The sequence below is a fragment of the Sturnira hondurensis genome, unplaced genomic scaffold (assembly GCF_014824575.4).
Source record: "Sturnira hondurensis isolate 20B ecotype Veracruz unplaced genomic scaffold, ASM1482457v3 Scaffold0004271, whole genome shotgun sequence".
In the NCBI taxonomy this organism is placed as follows: Eukaryota; Metazoa; Chordata; class Mammalia; order Chiroptera; family Phyllostomidae; genus Sturnira; species Sturnira hondurensis.
In genome coordinates this window covers 7778719-7795382 of record NW_028076902.1, presented here as the reverse complement: position 1 = coordinate 7795382, position 16664 = coordinate 7778719, and the positions used below count along the sequence as shown (strand labels likewise).

The following is a 16664-nucleotide window of genomic DNA, read 5'->3' as shown; positions in this document are numbered from 1 at the left end:
TCTTAAGCACCATAGTGTGGGGCAGAGCAATTCCTGCAGGCAGGGCTATTGCTTCCCCTCAGGCTGATGCCACTTGGAGAGGATTGCTTTGCCTGAGAAAGATGGCTTCTGCAGTATGGGGAATGACTCAGCACAGGAATCCTGGTAGCTGCTCCTTCAGCTCTTTACTGAGAGACACCAACCCCAGACTCTCCTCAAGTGTCTCTAGTCCCCTCTGCCCTTCCTCTGCTGGAGCCCAGGATAAGTGGCTGTAAACAAAATTTTATGTGTTGACCCTTTAAAAGGCTCTCTGAGTCTCCAGCTGTCTCTCTCTGGCAGACAGAAACCCTGCTGCTTTTTTCACAGCTGGATGTTATCTGGGTTCCTTTCCTGTTTCTGGTGCTGTAGGTTGGGGAGCTCAGCTTGGGGTTTAGACCCTATACTTCTCAGGAGGAAGCCCTTGGCTGCTGAAATACCCCTCTGGGACTTCAGCTGCTGCCCAAGAGAGCCCAGCCAGCCCTGTTGTGCCTCCTTCACACTCCCTACCAGTCACATTGTGGTGGTATGGCTTCTCCTGTATGTCTGTCTGTGGTTATAAAGCTCCTTTGTAGCTAGTGTTCAGTTGATTATTTGGGATGATTTTTCTATAATTTAGTTGTAATTCCAGTTTGGTCCTGGGAGGAGGTTAGTGTAGCTTCCACTTACTCCTCTGCATTCTTGGATCTCTGAAAGTGAGTTTTTCAAATATTGTAATAATATATGACCAGTACTATTTTCAGGCCCTGGTCAGGTAGCTCAGTTGGCTAGAGCATTGTCCCAATATGCCAAGGTTGTGGATTCAATCCCCAGTTGGGTTCTCTCTTTCTCGCTCTCTCTTCCTCCCTTCCTGTCTCTCAAAAAAAAAAATCAATAAATAACTTTTTTAAAATGTTATTTTCAAATTTAAAATAAGGTGAGTGTTTATCATTTGCTTTCAGCCCACTTGGTGGGACATTTTGTAATATTATGTAAACATATAATATAGTTAACAATACAATGTTAAAAAAAGACCTTTTACCGTATGTTGAGAACACTTGAATAAAAACTCCAAATTAATGTAATTAGTCATGCTGAAATAAAGATGTTAGAGAATGTTGAAGTTATGAAAATGTTGAAATGATTACTTTAAAAACATAGAATGGCTTCAGAATCAAAGAAGAATTAACTCAGGGTCAAGAAATTAAATTTGATCACATTAATTTTTGGTATGCTATTGATTAATATTTGTCAGCCTTAATTTGGCCCTTATTTGGGTCTTACTTTGTTAGGCCTTATGTAAATACCATATAAAGCTGCACTGTCCAGTGCAGTATCTATGAGACACAGGTAGCAATTTTGAAGTGTGGCTAGTCTGGATTGAGTTATAGATGTAAAATAAATTACATGTCAGATTTTGGAAACTTGGTACAAAAAAGAAGAATGTAAATTCATTAGTAATTTTATAATTTTTTAAAGATTTTTATTTATTTTCAGAGAGGGGAAGAGAAGAAGAAAGAGAGCAAGAGAGAGAGAGAAACATCATTGTGTGGTTGCCTCTTGCATGCCCCCTACTGGGGACCTGGCTTGCAAACCCAGGCATGTGCCTTGACTAGGAATTGAACCTGCGACCCTTTGGTTTGTGGTCCAGTGTTTAATCCACTGAGCTACACCAGCCAAGGCTCATCAGTAATTTTAAAATGCTGACTGCGTGTTAAAATAATATTTGGTATATATTGAGTTAGACAAAACATTGTTGAACTCATAAGTGGTTCTCATTCATGGCTCTTGTTATATTTTTATTAGACTGTACCAATGCATACTCCAGAACTGAAGCAGTTATGCCCTTAAAATTCTTAAAGCCTACATACACAGTACAGATTTTCACACTTTGCTCATCTGATAGTTACTAGTTTTCCAATTTACTTCTTTCCTCTTGGGTCAGAGTAGAATTTAGCTATTTGAGTTTTTACCATCCAGCAAAACAAAAACAATTCTAAGTTTCCCTTTTTAAATATATGACAGCACTATGAAACTATAAATCATACCTTTAGCCAGAATCATGAGGCCAGGAGGAGCTCCATGGGAGGAGGAACCTCATTTGTTTTGGTTGGTTGGTTAGCAGCTGTTACATGAGTTTTTTTTTGTTCATTTCTTCACAGGAACAAGTTGTTCCCTGAGTCAGTCATCAGAAATATTATGTATCAAATATTGCAAGGGCTGGCATTTATCCATAAACATGGTAGGTTTCTTTGTTTCTCTTTTTATTGTTGTTCAAGTACAGTTGTCTCCATTTTCCCCCTAATACTCCCCCTTGCCCCACCCATCCCCACCTTCCACCCTAGATGCTACCCGCCTTTGGTTTTGTCTGTGTGTCTTTTATACATGTTCCTTAACGACCCTTCCCCTTTTCTTTCCTCGTAATCCCCCTCCTTTAAGTTTCATTTTGCTGCTTCAGAGTATTGTCAAGATCACACACAGGACTTGAACAGACATATAAATAATGTTATGTTTGGATAACTGCAAGTTTGTAGTATGTGACTATACATACTTATATTTTTGTTTAAGAATTTAGAACTTTTATTTTATATAAAATGCAATTTCTATAATCTGTAACCATCTTCCTGTATGGCAGAATTTTTTAACAGTTTGATCATCAGTTTTTAGTCTTAGTCATCAGAAACCTATCCTGCAACCTCATTCTCTCTAATTTAAACATGGAAATGAGAACAATAAATATATAAGGCCCTTCTTTTGGAAATGATAAGAATACTTTGATCTACCAAGACTAGTTATTATTATTTAAATAGTTTAAATCAACCATATTATAATATTTCAGTTTCCCTTGGTATTTACATTTAGTTGTTTCTATTCTTTGAGTAAAATTAAAGCAAGTGATCTTATTTTTATGAATTTCTTAGTTATGTAATCTTTATATAGTTTCTGCATCTCTATCAAACCAAAATAATTAGTCCTGTAAGTTAGTATGATTATTATAAAAACTTTAAGCAGATATTTCTTTAGAATCACTAGATGTTTAGATATTAAATTAGAAAAGTTTCTACTATACCATTGGTGATTCTGAACATAGGCATTCAAAAAACACCATCATTAGTCTCTGTTCATGTTTCATGCCATATTTTATATTTCTTTTTCTCCTTTAACTGCTACAGGAAATAATTTATTTTCTAAAAATACTATGCAGCTCTGGCTGCTGTGGCTCAGTTGGAGCATTGTAATATAAACTGGAAGGTCATGGGTTCAGTGCCTGGTCAGGGCACCTTCCTAGGTTGTGGGTTTGGTCCCTGGTCAGGGGGTATGAGAGGTGATTGTTGTTTCTTTTTCACATCGATGTTTCTCTCCCTTCTCCCATCCTTCCCTTCTCTGTAAAATCAATAAGTAGGTCCTTGTGTGAGAATTTAAAAAAATGCTGTGCAGAATTCCACAGAAGCATTGAGAAAATTCCTGAATCCCCCGTGGTTTGTCTTATATAAACTACTAGTGAGGTCTTTAAAAATCTAAAACCCATGGTAATATACTACAACCCATTGGTAAAAGTCATTTATTAGTTACAGGGATATAAAAAATATATGCTATTTTAATTGTTTGTGGCAGATGCCTGATCTTCAGCCCCAAGTGTAGAAGAAGGTGGATGTATCATGCCGTTAAAACTCTGGGCAGCATGGTACTCATGATATTTGTGAGTTACTTTATGCTAATGAAGCAAGTATGATATGGAAAATCAAAAGTCTCAAATCATTTGATTTGTTTTAGAAAGAGCTTTGTGTTTTATTGATAGTTTTCAGGCTAGTAATAAAGTTGTTTTAGTTTCCTTAGATACGTATCAATTATCAGCAACTTCAGAGCACAGGGCATTCAAGGAAATCAGTATGGGATTTATAAATTTCTGCTGAAAGTAAATAACATGAGTAATCTAGAATTACATAATTGACCACACAGTGCTTTGGGAAACTGGACTTTAACAACAATAGGCATTTTTACAAAACGTTGTTTCTCTGTAGTTGATAAGCATCGCAGATATAATATTTTGAGAAAATACTTTTTAAATAGTGGCTGTCAAAAAATGAGACCAATATTTTAGTTAAAATAGAACCAAATCTCCAATATATTTGTATTAGTGAGGGTAGGGAAAGTCTTGACTTGACATATATGTAATTGGTTCAATTCTAAGATTTTATGGATTAATGTCCCTTTACCATCGCATGTTCCTATTCCTGTCTTCTTATAAAAGCGCAACGTATTTCTCTTGGAAGTTAGTGAAATGGCTCCTAACAGCTATTTTGAGTAAGAAGTACCAGATAAACTGAGTTCAGAACTGTTATAGATGTCACAAATGTAGAACCCACACTGTCTTTGAAGGACTTAAGACTGAGTTTAGGATTAGACAGTCTTCCTAGCCCAAGGCTACATCAAAATCCTCTCATGATGAATATTACAGCCAATGACCTGGCTTGCTCTTTATCCTCCCACTTTGCAAGGTCATTAGAGTACAAGCCATTTGTGTACAACCAGTGTGCTTTAGATCTCTCAGAGAAATTTTCAAGGAGGGCTTTCGTGGTTTTTCTTATTCCTGGGTTTTCTGCCTCATTTTCATTGGGCTGCCTTTTAGATTCCATAACTAACCATTTATTTTATATATTGGTTGGTGAATAAGCATTATAACTATTGGGTTTTTTTAATAAAGCAGCTGCCAAGGAAGAACTGAGCTGTTAAATAAAATAATTTCAAATGAAGAAATTGGTTAAAATGTGTGGCAATCTCTTTTGTTTAATAGGCTCTTCAAATAAATAGGTTTTGAGTATAATAAGTGAATATACTCAAGGAGTCTTGTGTGATAGAGCCATAGTAAGACCAGCTGGGTTGACTTGAGCTTGATTCTGCAGGCCTCCTGCAGCTGTCATTGAGCCGCTTCTCTCTGAGCCTCACCCTCCTCATCTCTTACACAACAGTGATCATAATACCTCTTTAAGGCTGTTTTGCAAATTAATGGGATTGTCATAATGTGGCAATATCCAGCCCAGTGCCAGAATTTACTGGATTGACAAATACAAATACATGTTGTTTTGTGTATTTTTTTTATCCTCACCTGAGGATTTGTTTATTGATTTTAGAGGGGGGGGCAGAGAGAGAGAGACAGACAGACAGACAGACATCGATATGAGAGAGAAACATTGACTGATTGGTTGCCTCCTACACACACCTGGATCCAGGATCAAATGGCAGCCCTTTGGTGTGTGGAACAATGCTCCAACCAATGAGCCTCACCAGCCAGGGTGAAGAAATACATGTTCTTTTTAATGACCTTATATTCCGGTGAACTTTCTTGCTGAATTATTTTGAAAGGAGTATCTCCACCTCCAATCACTTTTTATGCATTAAACATGGTTTCTTTTTTCCCCTTAGTTCACATTCCTAGTTATAACAGAAAGGCTCAGTTCTATTTTGTTTATGTCACATATGTTTAAACATGATAATTGGTGGTGGTTTTTCCTTTTTATATTCCCAGGTTTTTTTCATAGGGATATGAAACCAGAAAACTTGCTTTGTATGGGTCCAGAACTTGTGAAAATTGCTGATTTTGGTCTTGCAAGGGAATTACGGTCACAGCCACCATACACTGATTATGTGTCAACCCGATGGTGAGTGTTACGCAGTTCTCTAGAGGCGTATGCCTATGTCGAAGTTTTCTTCCAACGAATTGTCGGATATCATTCCGGGTGTTCCATATGTAATATGTAAAGCAAAGTGTAGAAGTGACTTTGTATTCTTTGGAGAGAAGGGATCAGTTGAGACTATACTAATTTATGAATAAGAGGAGGAAAAAAGATTTCATTTATTTAACAAATATTTATTGAACACCGACTATGTGCCAGATATTATCTTAGGCACTGGGAACACAGAAGTGAACTAAACAACAACAACAAAAAAAAACACTTGCCTCATACACAAATAACCAAGTTGCAAATATCGTGAATTATGAACAGAAGGACATCATACGTGTTTGTCAAAAAACATATAATAGTTCAAAACTGCAAACTACCCAGATGTTCATCACCAAGTGGCGTGATATATTCACCCATTGAAATGCTTTACAGCAATGAAAACGAAAGGTCTGTAATTACATGCAACAATATGGATGAGTCTTCCAGATACAATGTTGAGAGCAAGAGACCAAACAAAAAAGAATACATACTGTATGATCCCATTTATATTAAGTGCAAAAATAGAGAAAACTAATCTATGTTGTTAAAAGTCAAAATAGCAGTTACACGGCAGAGGGGAGGGGCAGCAACTGGAAGAGTTCAGGAGAGAGGATTTCTGGGATGCTGGTAATATGCAGTTTCTTGATCTGGGTGCTGGGTCCATGGGTGTGTTTTGTTTGTGAAAGTCATCAGGCTGTATTCTTATGACACATACATTTTTCTGTATGTATATATACTCCAAAAAACGTAAGAATATTTGTGTATTCAGGTGGAGAAAAATAAAATATGAAAAGGCGTGGGGAGTTGGGGGAGATAAGGGAAGAAAAAAGAACATTGCTATTGTGAATAGAAGGTTTCTCTGAGAAGAGCCTGGGAGGACATGCCAGGGCACGCAGGAGCTTTTCCGGGAGAGAAAATGCTGAGGGTAAAGCCCTTGACACGGGAGTGCCACCTGTGGGCTCTGCAGAGCCCAGAATGAATAAAGAGGACAGTAGTAGGAAATGAGGTTTGAATGTTTAGGGGTGGCCAGATTTCATAGCTCATTGAAGGACTATAATGGCTTTTTAATCTGAGCAACTAGAGAGCCCTTGGAGGATTTTGACATGATCTGACACGTTTTAAAATTATCACTCTGGCTGATGTGTTGAAAATAGATTTTAGAGGAGCAAGGGCAGAAGCAGGGAGACCAGGTAGGAGGCTGTTGTAATAATTCAGGTGGGAAATGGTAGTGACTTGGATTTGGTGGCTGTGGAGATGGTGAAAGGTGTAGGATGCTGGGTATATTTTTAAAGTAGAGCTAACATGAGTTCCTGGTAAATCGGATGTTGGTTTTAATACATAAGGGAGTCAGGACTCCACATTTTTCCCCATGTATACTGCAGCATTCCATCCTGCAGCATTCCAGTTAAAACTGCAAGGATGGAATGAGCACTAATTGAGATAGGGAATGCTAGGGAGTTCTTGCTTGAGGGGGATGGGGCAGGGGAGCCACAGTTTGGTTTGGGGTTGAGGTGAATATCTATGTAAGGGGAGATGTCAAAGTAGACAGCTGGGTTTATGATACTGAGTTCAGGGGAGAGGGCTGGGCTGAAGATGTAAAGTAGAAGACATCAGTGTTAAAAATCGTAAGATTAAGTGAGTCACTAAGTGAGCAGGTATGTTAGAGAACAGAAGAGACCTGAGGACTGAGCTAGATAATGTAATCGTAGGCCCTCATTTGCCCAGGATGGTTTCAGCCAATGCCTGTTTTTTTCTTTTCATTAAATTTATTGGGGTGATGTTGATTTAATATGATTACAAGCATGCATTTCTTGGATACATGATCTATATATTATTGCACTGTGTGCCTACCACCAAAAGTCAAATCTTTTGTCACCATATGTTTGACCTCCCTTTATCCTCTTCAGTGCACTCCCTTCCCCCTGTTGTCTATGTCTGAGTTTTTGTTTGTTTTTCTTGTATATATCCCACATATGAGTGAAAGCATATATTCTTAACTTTTCTTGTCTGACCTATTTGCCTTAGCATGATATTCGTAAGGTCGATCCATGTTGTCACAAATGGCAGTATGTCATCTTTTCCTTATGGTTGAGTAGTATTCCATTGTACATAGGTACCACATCTTTATTCAGTCGTCTGTGGAAGGACACTTTGATTGTTTTCATGTCTTGGTTACTGTGAGTAGTGCTGCAGTATACATAGGGGTACCTATCTCTTTGCAAATAAATGTTTTCAAATTTTTTAAGTGAATACCTAGAAGAGGGATTGCAGGGTCATATGGTAGCTCTGTTCTTGATTTTTTGAGGAACCTCCATCTTGTTTTTTCCACAGTGGCTGTACCAGTTTACATTCCCACCAGCAGTGAATGAGGGTTCCTTTTTTTCTCCACAGCCTCTCCAACACTATTATACTTGTCTTGTTGACAGTAGCCATTCTAGTAGGTGTGAAGTGGTATCTTATTGTGGTATTAATTGGCATTTCTCTAGTAGCCGGTGAAGTTGAGCATCTTTTTATATATCCATTGGCCATTTGTATGGGGTTTTTTGGGGGTAGAAGTGTCTCTTCATGTCCTCTGATCATTTTTTATTTGGATTGTTTGTTCGTTTGATGTTGAGCAGTATGAGTTCTCTCTGTACTTTGGGTATTAATCCTTTGACAGAGCTGTTGTCTGAAAATCTCTTTTCCCATTCATTTGGTTGCATTTTTGTTTTGTTGGTTTCTTTTGCTGTGCAAAAGCTTTTTAGTTTGATATAGTCCTACTCACTTATTTTTTTGCTTTTACTTCCCTTGCCTTTGGGGTCAAATTCTCTATGTAGAAAACCCTAAAGACTCCACCAAAAAAACTATTAGAAACAATAAATACAGTAAAGTTGCAGGATATAAAATCGGTGTACAAAATCCACTGCATTCCTACGTACTAACAGTGAAATTTCAGAAAAATAAATGAAAAACACAATTTTTTTTGCAGTTGCAACCAAAAGAATAAAATATCTAGGAATAAACTTAATAAAGAATATGAAGGACCTATACCCTGCAATGTATTATTGAAAGAAATTTTAAAATAATACAGTTAAACGGAAAGATAGTCTGTGTTTGTGGATTGAAAAGAATCAACGTAAAGTGACCATATTACCCAAAACAATATATAGATTTAATAGAATCCCCATCAAAATCCCAGTGACATTTTTTAAAGAAATGGAACAAAATGGGGGAGCATTGTTAGGAACAAGTAAAAAGGACACATGGACAAAAAAAATAGGACAAAAGATCCTAAGATTTGTTTGGAACTACAAAAGACCCCAAGTAGCCAAAGCAATCCTGAGAAAAAAGAACAAAGCCAGAGGTATCACACTCCCTGACTTCAATAGTTATGATAATCAAACCAGCATGGTATTGGCAGAAAAACATATACAGGCCAGTGGAACAGAATTGAGAGCCCAGAAATAAACCCATATGTATATGGCCAAATAATTCAACAGAGGAGCCAAAAACAAAATGGAGAAAAGAAAGCTTCTTTAATAAATAATGCTGGGAGAAATGAAAAAGCTACATGCGAAAGAATGCAACGAGACTGCTGTTTGTGCCAATATATAAAAGTTAACTCAAAGTGGATCTAAGACCTAAAAGTAAGATCTGAAACAATAAATTACATACAAGAAAACAGGTACTAAACTTAGGGACCTTGGTCCTAAGAGCCAGTGCCTATTAGCAGCAGTTTCATTTAAATGAGCTAGGACAGCTCTGAGAGACCTCCGCCATATGCTTCCTGCTTCCTCTGTGATCTTGCGTGGTAATGTGGGAGACATGTGAAAGTGAATGATGAACTAAGTACACACTTTAACATGACTAATTTGGAGACTTCCTGTCTATTTAAACATTTCCCAAAGCAGTATAACCAAATGTGCTTAGATAGAAGTGATCCTCAGCCAACTGGTTCCCCAAGGGTGTGAATAGGAGTGGTATTGATACTGTTTGCCCTTCCAGGCATGTGGCATACAAGCTTCTTGTGCCATGGTCTTTGCCATAACTTTTGAGATGGCGGTGGGTAGGATCGTGGGAAACCAGGAAGTTATAGGTTAGGTGTACAGGAAATAGATGTGGGAAATTAACACACAGCGGGGTACTTGGAGGGCATGGAGAAAATGGCCTCAATATTTATTTTAAAGTGATTATTACGTAGTATAAGTATACAACTATTTTGCTGTTTGGTGCTATGGGTTGACTTATATCTCAAAAAAAGATAGGTTGAATACCTAGCCTTCGATACCTGCGCCTATGGCTTGATCTGGAAACACCGTATTTTGCCATGTATGGTGTGCACCCACGGTTTTGGCTCAAAAATTTCAGGGAAAAAAATCATTCATTATAATTGCTTCATGCAATTATTTGTTTATATTTAGATATTTGTTTTTTATATTATAAAGAAATTTTAGCATTTATTTTTAAAATATATTTTGATTATGCTATTACAGTTGTTCCGTTTTTTCCCCTTTATTCCCCTCTGACCTGTACTCCCCTCCCACCCACACTCCCCCGACACCTTACTTCGTATCTGTGGGTTGTACCTGTAAGTTCTTTGGCTTCTCTGTTTCCTATATTATTCTTAATTTCCCCCTGTCTATTTTGTGGCAAAACATTCAAAACAATTTTTGTCTCACAAAACTGCTTGTCAAAGCAGAGAATAACAAGTGTTGTCAGGGATGTGATGAAATTGGAACAACCCTCATACATTACTGGTGGGAATGTGAAATTATACGAAACAGTCTGGCAGTTCCTCAGTGGTTAAATATCTACTTACCATATGATTGACCCAGCAGTTCCACATCTAAGTATATATACCCAATAGAAGTTAAAACTCCCATCCACACAAAAACTTGTAGGTGAATGTTCATAACAGCCATATGCATAGTAGCCCAAAAGTGGAAACAACCTAAATGTCTGTCAGCTGAAGAATGTATGAACAAAATATGATATGTCAATACAATGGACTATTTTCAGCATTTATCTTACTTTTTTGTAGAGTACAGACCTCATTAACTTTTTTTAATTGAATTTGTTTGAGTGACATTGATTAACAAAATTAATACAGGCTTTAGGTGAACAATTCTACAGCACATCATCTGTACACTGTATTGTGTGTTCACCGCCCCAAGTTATTATCCAGCACTTACAAGGGTAAAGTACTGATACATGCTATAATATGGATGAACCCTGAACACATGTTAAGTGAAAGAAGCCAGTCACAAAGGACAAGGTAGTATATGGTTACATTGGTATTAAATGTCCACAATAGGTAATTCTATAGACAGAGAAAATACATTAGTGGCAGCAGCATAGGGTATATTGACCAGGTGTGGGGTTTCTTTTTGGAATAATGAAAATGTTCTAGAATTGATTGTGGTGATGATGCACAAGTCAATGACTATACTTAGAGCTATTGAATCATACTCTTTTAAAAAGATGAATCATGTGTTATGTGAATTATATCTCAATAAAGCTGTCAAAAGAAGGTACTCTGAATGGAAGCAAAAGGCAATATTATAAAACATTTGGGCTGAAATAGTTACACATTTCAGTGCTGATCCTCTACCAGGTAAATTTGCTCTTATAAACTATTTTTATCAGTAAAAATACCATCAATTGAGGAAATTGAATCAGTTGAAAAAATCAGTATTCTCAAGCTAATAAGGAAGAAGAAAAAAATCCCACTACTGAGGGATAATTTTTGTTCATCTTTTGTTTTCTATCCTTCATATGGATATATCATGGATGTAATGTTTCATAAACTTAGACATTCTTCCCATTCAGAATATATCAGCTTCCATTCAGAGCGCCCCCTTTTTCTTAATATATCAGATACCACATTTCCATGTTTGTTTATTTGAGTTCCTATGGTAGGCTATGTGAACATTGTATTTACATTAGTCACCAGCCCTACTAATTATGTGTGGTCTGAGAATATGCGCAATGTCCAATTTAACCCCACTGCGTTGTACAAATGCCTGATGCACAGAAGGTACTTGATAGTTAGCTGTTCCTCAACTAAAAGGCTTGACCAAACAGAACAGAATCCTGCTGCCACTCTGTCATTGAAACCACAGTGAAAATAATGTTTTATTATGTTTTCCTTTCTATTTTCATAGGTATCGTGCTCCTGAAGTTTTATTAAGATCTTCAGTTTACAGCTCTCCCATTGATATGTGGGCTGTTGGGAGTATAATGGCTGAACTATATACATTAAGACCACTTTTCCCAGGGACAAGTGAGGTTGATGAAATCTTTAAAATTTGCCAAGTTTTAGGGACTCCAAAAAAAGTAAGTACTCTTGTTCTTAAATTGTTACAAGTTTTGATTACAACTTTTGCCTAGCTATATGATATTTTTATTTTCAAATAGGTTTATGATTTAATGCTTAATTTGCTTTTAATTCTTAATTTTAAAAAAATTGGGGTGAGATGAAGATTTTAAGAAGGTGATCCCAATAGACCGAATAAATAAGATGCTTCCCTTTGTTTAAGAACCTAGGAAAAATGCTCCATATTTAGAATTCTATATATTTAACTTTGGGTTGATGACTGACAACTACATAGACATTCTTACTTGGACTCTTACCTACTTTCTCTGTGAATGTCCATTGGCATCGACTCATTTCTCCAGATGTCTGGGATTACTTTCTCTTAACTTTGCCTTGCTGCCTTTTATATACCTCTGCCATGGACATAAGACTTCTTGGACTGAGTATTTTTCACTTACCTACTTCATTCAGCTAGATTTTACATTCAGGGATGTGTTTAATATGTTTAAGTAATATGTTTATGTTTATATATGTTTAAGTATATATAATAATCTCTTAATTAGTATGTGTCATATGGTTAACAGTAGCTATTAAAGCTTTAAGATAATTGTCATTACCCAGCTGTTTGAATTTTTATTTTTTAATTATATTTTATTCATTATGCTATTACAGTAGTCCTGATTTTTACCCTTTTGTCCCCTTCAGCCCAGCATCACCACTCCCTCAGGCAGTCCCCCTTCCGTTGTTCATCTCCATGGGTCATGCATCTAAGTTCATTGGCTACTCATTTCCTATAGTGTAGTTTTAGATCCCCATGGCTGTTCTGTAACTACCTATTTGTACTTCTTAATCTCCTCACCTCTTCTCCTATTCCCTCACACCAGCTTCTGTATGGCAGCCATTAAAGCACTCCCTGTATCCATCATTCTGTCTCTGTTCTCAGTTTTTTAGATTCAATTGTTTATAGATATGTATTTTTACCATTTTGTTGTTCAAAGTTTTGATCTTCTTTTTCTTAAATAAGTCCCATCAACATTTCATGTAATAATTGTTTGGTGATGATGACCTCCTTTAGTTTTTTCTTGTCTGGGAAGCTCTTTATCTGCCCTTTGATTCTAAGTGACAGCTTTGCTAGGTAGGGCAATCTTGGCTGTAGGTACCTACTTTTCATGACTGAATATTTCTTGCCAGTCCCTTCTAGCCTGCAGATTTTCTTTTGAGAAATCAGCTGACAGTCTTATGGGAACTCCACTGTAGGTAACTCTCCTTTTCTCTTGTTGCTTTTAAGATTCTTTCTTTATGTTTAACCTTTGGCTTTTTAATTATGATGTGTTTTGGAGTGGGCCTCTTTGAATCCATATTGCTTCCAGGACCCGCATGTTTATTTCCTTCACCAAATTATGGAAGTTTATTTTCATTACTATTTCATGTTTCATGCTCCTTTTCTTCTTCTGACATGCCTGTGATGTGAAAGTTGGATCTCTTGAAGTTGTCTGAGAGGCTGCTTATACATATATCCTCATTTTTTCTTGGACTCTTTTCTTTTCTTGTTGTTCTGATTGGTTGTTTTTTCTACCTTATGTTCTAAATCATTGATTTGATTCTCACCTTCATCCATTTCACTGTTGTTTCCCTATAAATTATTAGTGTATCCTTTGTTTCTGACTGGATCTTTTTTATGCTGCTGAGGTTTTCACTAAGTTCTTTGAGCATCCTTATAAAGCGTTTAGAACTCTGCATCAGATAGATTGCTTATCTCCATGTTGTTTAGCTCTTTTTCTGGAGTTTTGAACTGTTCTTTCATTTGGCCCATGTTTCTTTGTCTCCTCGTTTTGGCAGCCTACCTGTGTTTGTTTCTATGTATTGGGTAGAGCTGCTTTTGACTCCATGTCTTGGTAGTATGGCCTAAGGTAGTAGGTGTCCTGTAGGGGTCCAGTGGCACAGTCTTCTCTGTCACCAAAGCTATACTCAAGTTGTGCCCTTCATGTGGGCCGAGTACACTCTCCTCTTGTAGTTAAGCCTTGGTTGCTGTTAGCAGATCAATGGATGGGATTTACCAGGGCCAGTAAGCTGCAAGGATTGGCTGTGACCACTTACCACCAACCTCTGCCCTCCATGGAGGATCAGCTGTGCAGAGGCAATGTGATAGGGTTCCTACATGGTCTGTAGATGTCCACTGGGTGCACTGGCCCTGGGGTTTCCTGGGTGGTGCAAGCTGAAGTCAGTTTCTGTCTTTGTTTTACCAGGGGCCACCCTGCCTAAACTATGAAGCAAACTCAGATGGGTGCTACTTGTGCTGGGCTTGGAGGTTCTATTCAAAGTCAAGCTGTGAATCCAGGCTGGCTGCTGCTAGCACTGCACCTAGGGCTCACTGAGGCCTGCTCTTGCTTGTTTGAGAGGATTTAGGAAGTTGTGAAGCATGAGCCAAGGCCAGCCAATCATATGGAAAAGCAGCTTGGGTGGGTCCATAAATTGGGTAGGGCAGAGTCTTTGGGGATCGCCAAGCTGGGTCAAACAGTGTTAGCTAGGTTGATGGAGTCCCAGCTATGGGACCAGCTTGCTAGCTTTGTAGGGGGAGAGTTTAGAAAAGGGACAGTGGTTTCTGCTTGCCTTGATGCCAGACACTTCAGTTACTCCCGTTATGCCACTTTACCCTGGTGCTCAGAGATAGTGAGTCTGAATATGTGAGTCCATGTGTGGGTTTTTTAAGAGGAATTGCTTGGGGTTCCAGCAGTTTTCTTCTACCGACTCAATCCTCACTGGTTTTTGCAGCCAGAAGTTGGGGGGACTTATCTTCCTGGCACTGGAACCCTGGACTGGGGGACTTGGTGTGGGGCTGGGACTCCTTGCTCCCAAGATATCCTTCCTGAACTTTTATCCACCACATGAGGGGGAGGGACCAGCCCATTCCATGTCAGCACCCCTCCTAAGCAGTCTGGATGCATGTGGTTTCTTTAGTTACACAGTAAGTTGTCAGACTTCCATTCAACTCTGCTTCTGATGGTTTGGAGTGATGGTGGTTCTCTATTTTAGTTGTAATTTTGATGTGGTTGTGTGAAGAGGTGAGCCATGTCTCCCTATGCTGCCATCTTGATTGGAAATGTGTAATTTTTAACATTGGTATAATGTTTAACAAGGATCTGTGTCACAATGAGACACATTGTAAAGCAGATACCCTTATTTTTTCAAAGTCACCGTCATTGTCATGACGTGTGTCATTGTCATCATCATCATCCAAATACTAGACAAGAGTTTAATATTTTGAAATTTATGAAAATTCCTTCTTAAAATTTCCTAACTCTCAGTTCAGTGTTATTTCTGTACTGCTTGTAGCACTGAATTCTTAGCAGTATAGTATTTTATTCTCACATTTATTTATGTAAATCAGCATTAAAATTTTCACATGTGAATGGCTTGTAAATTATTACTGTGTTTTTAAATGTATTACTGATACTCTTTTTGCTGTCTCCCTACTTACATATTTCTTAAACAGAGTGACTGGCCAGAAGGGTACCAGCTTGCATCTGCAATGAATTTTCGTTTTCCACAGTGTGTTCCTATAAACTTAAAAACTCTCATTCCAAATGCCAGTAATGAAGCTATTCAGCTTATGACTGAAATGTTGAATTGGAATCCAAAGAAACGACCAACGGCAAGCCAGGTAAAATAAATCTCGCTGGTACACGTTTGTTAAGTTTTGAGGATGTACAATACAGGAGTATTTTCATTTGTAAAGTTAAGTCTTTTCTCAGGCAGGTATACCAAAAGAATTAAAGCCCTAAAGTCTTAAGGCCCAGTATATATAATAAATTAATGAGGAAAATTGCAAAAATAGTCACACCACTAATTTTACATGTTTTTTAGTTCAAATGAGAAACGCTATAAAGGTAAAGCTGAAAGGAATACTGTATTTTGCCATATATAATGCACACCTTTTTTTAGATTATTAGATTAGTCTTATTTTTGGTTTTTTAGCTGTATTCCATTTATTTATTTTTTCCACTTTTTTTATTGTTGCTCAAGTACAGCGTTCTCCATTTTCCTCCTCCAATCTCCACATCCCAGCCATTCCCACTTCTCACCCTTGACTCTACCCCTTTGGTTTTGTCTCTGTGTCCTTTATACATGTTCCTATAAACCCTTCCTATTTTCCCACCATTATCTGCTCCCACCTGCCCTCTGGTTACAGTCAGTTCTTAATTTCAATGTCTTTGGTTATATTCTGCTTACTTGTTTGTTTTGTTGACTAGGTTCCACTTATATGTGAGATCACATATTTGTTTTTCATTGCATCGAGCTTATTTCACTTACCATAATGCTCTCCAGATCCATCCATTTGTCCCAAAGAGTAGAGCTCCTTTCTTTCCGCTGCATAGTATTCCATTGGGTAAATGTACCATGGTTTTTGGATCCATTCATTTACTCATGGGCACTTAGGTTGCTTCCAACCCTTGGCTGTTGTAAATTGTGCTGCTATGAACATTGAGGTGTATAGGTTCTTTCAAATTGGTGTTTCAGGGATCTTATGGTATAATCCCAGCAATGGAATTGCCAGGTCAAAAAGCAGTTTCATTTTTAGTTTTCTGAGGAAATTCATACTGATTTCCACATTGGCTGCATCAGTTTCCATTCTCACCAACAGTGCACTAGGG

The 16664-nt window shown here is 37.7% G+C and overlaps 1 protein-coding gene across 7 annotated transcripts in view; it reads left to right on the top strand.

Annotated features, from left to right (window-relative positions):
* Window positions 1–16664, top strand: part of MAK (male germ cell associated kinase) — a 73727-nt gene that overhangs the window by 14154 nt on the left and 42909 nt on the right. For all 7 annotated transcript variants that reach the window (XM_037045408.1, XM_037045413.1, XM_037045412.1 and 4 more), the window contains exons 5-8: window positions 2157–2236; window positions 5522–5654; window positions 11861–12032; window positions 15506–15673. In XM_037045408.1, coding sequence (XP_036901303.1) covers window positions 2157–2236; window positions 5522–5654; window positions 11861–12032; window positions 15506–15673 — 553 coding nt within the window. The remainder of the gene's footprint in view (window positions 1–2156; window positions 2237–5521; window positions 5655–11860; window positions 12033–15505; window positions 15674–16664) is intronic.